At 59.4% G+C, this 3,884-nt stretch overlaps 1 protein-coding gene across 1 annotated transcript in view; it reads right to left on the reverse strand.

Annotated features, from left to right (window-relative positions):
* Window positions 1-3,176, reverse strand: part of LOC102443045 (pancreatic secretory granule membrane major glycoprotein GP2) — a 12,904-nt gene extending 9,728 nt beyond the window's left edge. Inside the window, exons 1-2 of the mRNA XM_014445479.1 lie at window positions 3,078-3,176; window positions 1,932-2,058 (exon numbers count right to left, since the gene is read on the reverse strand). Coding sequence (XP_014300965.1) covers window positions 1,932-2,058; window positions 3,078-3,176 — 226 coding nt within the window. The remainder of the gene's footprint in view (window positions 1-1,931; window positions 2,059-3,077) is intronic.
* Between the last annotated feature and the right edge of the window lie 708 nt (window positions 3,177-3,884).

Here is a 3,884-nt window from a genome sequence, read left to right on the forward strand (position 1 = left end):
GGTGGAGGGGACCCTGCAATAATGTCAACATTACAATAAAAAGAATTAAAAATAAGAAGCTCCGGCCCAGCCAGCATGGCTCAGTGGTTGAGCCTCGACCTATGAACCAGGAGGTCACGGTTCGATTCCTGGTCAGGGCACATGCCCAGGTTGCAGGCTTGATCCCCAGTGGGGGACGTGCAGGAGCAGCCGATCAATGATTCTCTCGCATCATTGATGTTCCTGTCTCCCTCTGAAGTCAGTAAAAGTACATATATTTTTAAAAAGAGCATCGGCTCTCTGCCCGCACGTTGAGCTGGGTGGCCCGGCTGGGGGGTGGTGCTCCGCGTTCGGCCCCACGCTGTGGTCCTGTCTGACCAGCGTGCCTTCCTCTGTGCAGACGTTGGAAACACTCCGTGCCGTTAAAGTGAGAAGCTCACCACCCTCAGAAGTAACCTCGCCTGTTGTAGACCCTTCCTGCGCGTTTCACGGGCTCAATGCTGTGCACTTTTTCTCCCACTCACTTTCCTCCCTGACATACCACAGAGCCTGGTCCCTCATCAGCAGACACAGGTCTGACACAAGGTGCCTCATCCTGACACTCGGGCGTCCTGCACGTGGGGTGCTTAGAGGCCTCCCTGCGCTCTTTCCCCCAATGCCACGGCACCTCCTCCCCTCCCCGAGTTGTCTCCAGTCCTTGCCAATGTCCCTGAGGGCAAAGTTACACCCCCCACCCCCGCTCTGAACCACAGATGGAACAAAGCCTCCCGGTTTTCACCGACTCAGGGGCAGTGAGTGTGAAGAGAGGGGGAGGGGGAGGGGACCACCGCTGGTCAGTCTGGGGTTAAAGCCACTCCATACCTGATGGCTGGATGGCTGTGACCTTGGCCGGTGGCCCAATTCTTCTGAGACTCATTTGCCAAACAACACCTGTGGGCTAGTGGTTCCCAACCCCTCCCTCCCCCCCCTACACACACCTGTGTCCCTCTGTCCTATTGTTTACTTCATATGCTTTTTCCAATGATTTTCTTACAAATTCATTTCATCCCAAGGAGTAATACCTATTATACCACAAGCATGATGTACTAGTACTAGTTATATCTGTTTAATACATATGGAAACATAGAGCCACCAAAAACTCCGTAAGAGCTTGCCATGCACCCCCAGGACCTGCAGTGCCCTTGGGGTATGTGTGCCCAACATGGGAGGTCAAGCCCTAAAGGGCTGTTAGAGGGTTCAGGTGGCGCCTGGCTGCGGACGGGGTGCCAGCCCCTCCAGCTGTGACGGGGGAGAGTGCGAGCGCCCGAGGGATGAACTGCGTGCACGGGGAGTTTGGGGGATTTCAAGCCTGGGGTGCCTGTGCTTGTTTTAAGGGAAGGGCTCTGCACTTGTTCCTGGAGTAGTTCCTGTGCACACTGGGTTTTCCCAAGGGAGGCCTTGGACTGAGTCCCCCCCGCCCCCCCCCACCCCCCGCCCTGCACAGGTGACTCCTGCAGAAATTTTCACCGAGTGTGACCCTGGGACCTTTCCTGTGGCGTCTAAGATGCATAATCCGTGGGTTTCATGAACCACAGGGGTCACTAAACCCTCGATGCATAGGTGGGCACACGGGTCAGAGGCCGGCGAAGGCCACAGCCAGGCCCAGAGCGTCGGGGCTCCCGCCCTCACACACCCAGTCCCCATCTCCCCACACCTGACATGGGAGCTATGCTAACTGGCTCCCACTCTCCCACTCTATGTTAACTGGCAGGGGGACTTCTGATTCGGCTCTTTGAGGGACAGTTACTTGATTCTGGCTCTTCTCTCCTTGGTCCCTTGACTTCCAGCTTCCAAGGCCCCTGCTCCTCTCATTGGGCCACAGCTGCCTTCGCTGCACAGCCCTGCTCACTCCCAGGTGTGTGTGTGGCGGGGCGGGGGGGGGCAGTTGGGACGCAGGCGAGCAGAGCACTCACCTGGCTGCTCTGTAGAGGCCAAGGCCAGAGCGCAGGCGGCTGAGATCAGCCACAGGACCGGGAAGCCCAGCATCCTCTCCACAAACCCAGGCTGCAGCTCACTCAGCGGCTCCGACTCTCCGTGCAGCTGGGAGGGGAAGGCCAGTGCGGTCAGGGGTGCGAGGCTGGAGGGAGCTCGCACAGTGCCAACCAGGACGCGTCCTCATCCCTGGCACAGGGCTCATCTAAAGCTCCGAGCCACCCTCCAAGGAGCTGCCGTCATTGCTGCCACTGCAGGATGAAGACACTGAGGCTCCAGAACACGGATCCTGGAACCACGCAGTGAGCCTCCTGCAGGCGGCTCACAGGAAGGTAAACAGTTTGCTTACGGCACAGAAGTGGCCACTCGCCTTCCTGGAGGCCCTATTGTTTGAGAGCAGGTGGGACAGACAGGGAAGAGCTGGGGCAAAGGAGAGGAGGCTGAGGCGAAAGGAGCGGGAGCTTTGTCAGCTGCTCCAGGAGTCCTCGGGTCTGGGGCAGGTCCTGCTCCTCCTCAGGGCGAGGTGAGGGTCTGGAAACTGGGTGGGGGGAGGGGTGGTGCTGGGGACACCTGCCGACAGGGAGTGGCCCTGTCCTGTGCTGTGTGCCAGGCCTGGCTAAGAGCCCCTGTGTGCCCATGGGGAGCGGAGGTCTCTGTGAAGTGAGCCATGCCAGGCTAGGCCGGGCGTGCTGGTGGCAGCGTCTGGCATCCCAGGTGCCCAGTCAAGGCTTGAGAAATGAGTGCCTACGTAAGCCTGCAGGCAGGCAGAGACGAATCGCTGTGAAGGGCCTGCCTGCACTCACGTTAATGACACGTTCTGTTCTGGAAAACCCTTTCCTCCAATGGGCAGAACTTCAGAGGCTTCCGACCGCCCCTGGGGGACGTGGGCTAGAGAGCGAGCTGTGTCTGGAAGAGTGGCGCGAAAATGCAAGGAGAGAGCACCGGACAGGGCCGAAGTGGCGTCTGGAGCTGGAGTGGCATCCAGAGCGCTGGGCAAGGGCCAGTGTCCAGACTCCTTGCTGGGTTCTGAGAGTTTCCAGAAACAAGCGACCCTCGCAAGCCCATTGGGGGGTCTGGGGCGGCCCCAGGGCCTGGAGAGCGCCAGGTGGGCTTGCCACAGGACTTACCGTGGACAGAACACAGCTCCTCCTCTGGCCTGGCCTGGTGTGCAGCCTGCTGGCCACCCGCCTTTTATTGCCCTGCCCTCCCATGTGGCTCTCCGTCATTGGTGCCCAGGAGCCTGGAGTCACTCCCAGGCGTTGGCTGGAGGCGAGATAAGTGATTTGCCACCAGGATGATGAAAGAAAAGCCCTTTGCCCCTCTCCCTCCCCAGTGTAAACGCCCAGCAGCTTCCCCTGTCGGCAAGGCGTCCTCGTCACCCCTTCCCCGACCCCGTGGGTGCCTGAAGCCGTGGGCAGCACCGAGCCCTACAAACACACATACACACACACACACACACACACACACACACGTGATGAAGCTTAACTTATAAAAGAGGCTCAAGGAGATCAGCACTAACTAGTAAGGAAACAGGATGACACACTGCAATGGAAGGTGTGAGGCTCTCTCAGTGTCACACGGCCCCAGCACCCTGTGGGGATGATGTGAGGGCCGCTGTGCCCCTGACGGGAGAAGTGAGTGAAGGGCGCACCCTGGGGCCTAGCGCTGGGCACTGCTGGCCTCCTGACTGCCTGCCAGAGGAGGGCCGTGAGCCTCACGAGGCCTTCTCCATCCTAACTGAGGATGGGTCACGCGCTGTGGCCGTAACTCTTCCAGTGTGAGGTGCGACAGCAAGACGAGCACTGTTTTCTTTTCCTGCTTCACAATTCCACGGGACCCGGTCTCACCAGAGACCTGACCGCCTCCTTATGAAGTCAGGAACATTCGCCTCTTCACCCACAGGCAGCACCCCGGCTTCTGGGCACTCCTGGGCC

This window comes from Myotis lucifugus, unplaced genomic scaffold, assembly GCF_000147115.1.
Source record: "Myotis lucifugus unplaced genomic scaffold, Myoluc2.0 scaffold_458, whole genome shotgun sequence".
Lineage (NCBI taxonomy): Eukaryota > Metazoa > Chordata > Mammalia > Chiroptera > Vespertilionidae > Myotis > Myotis lucifugus.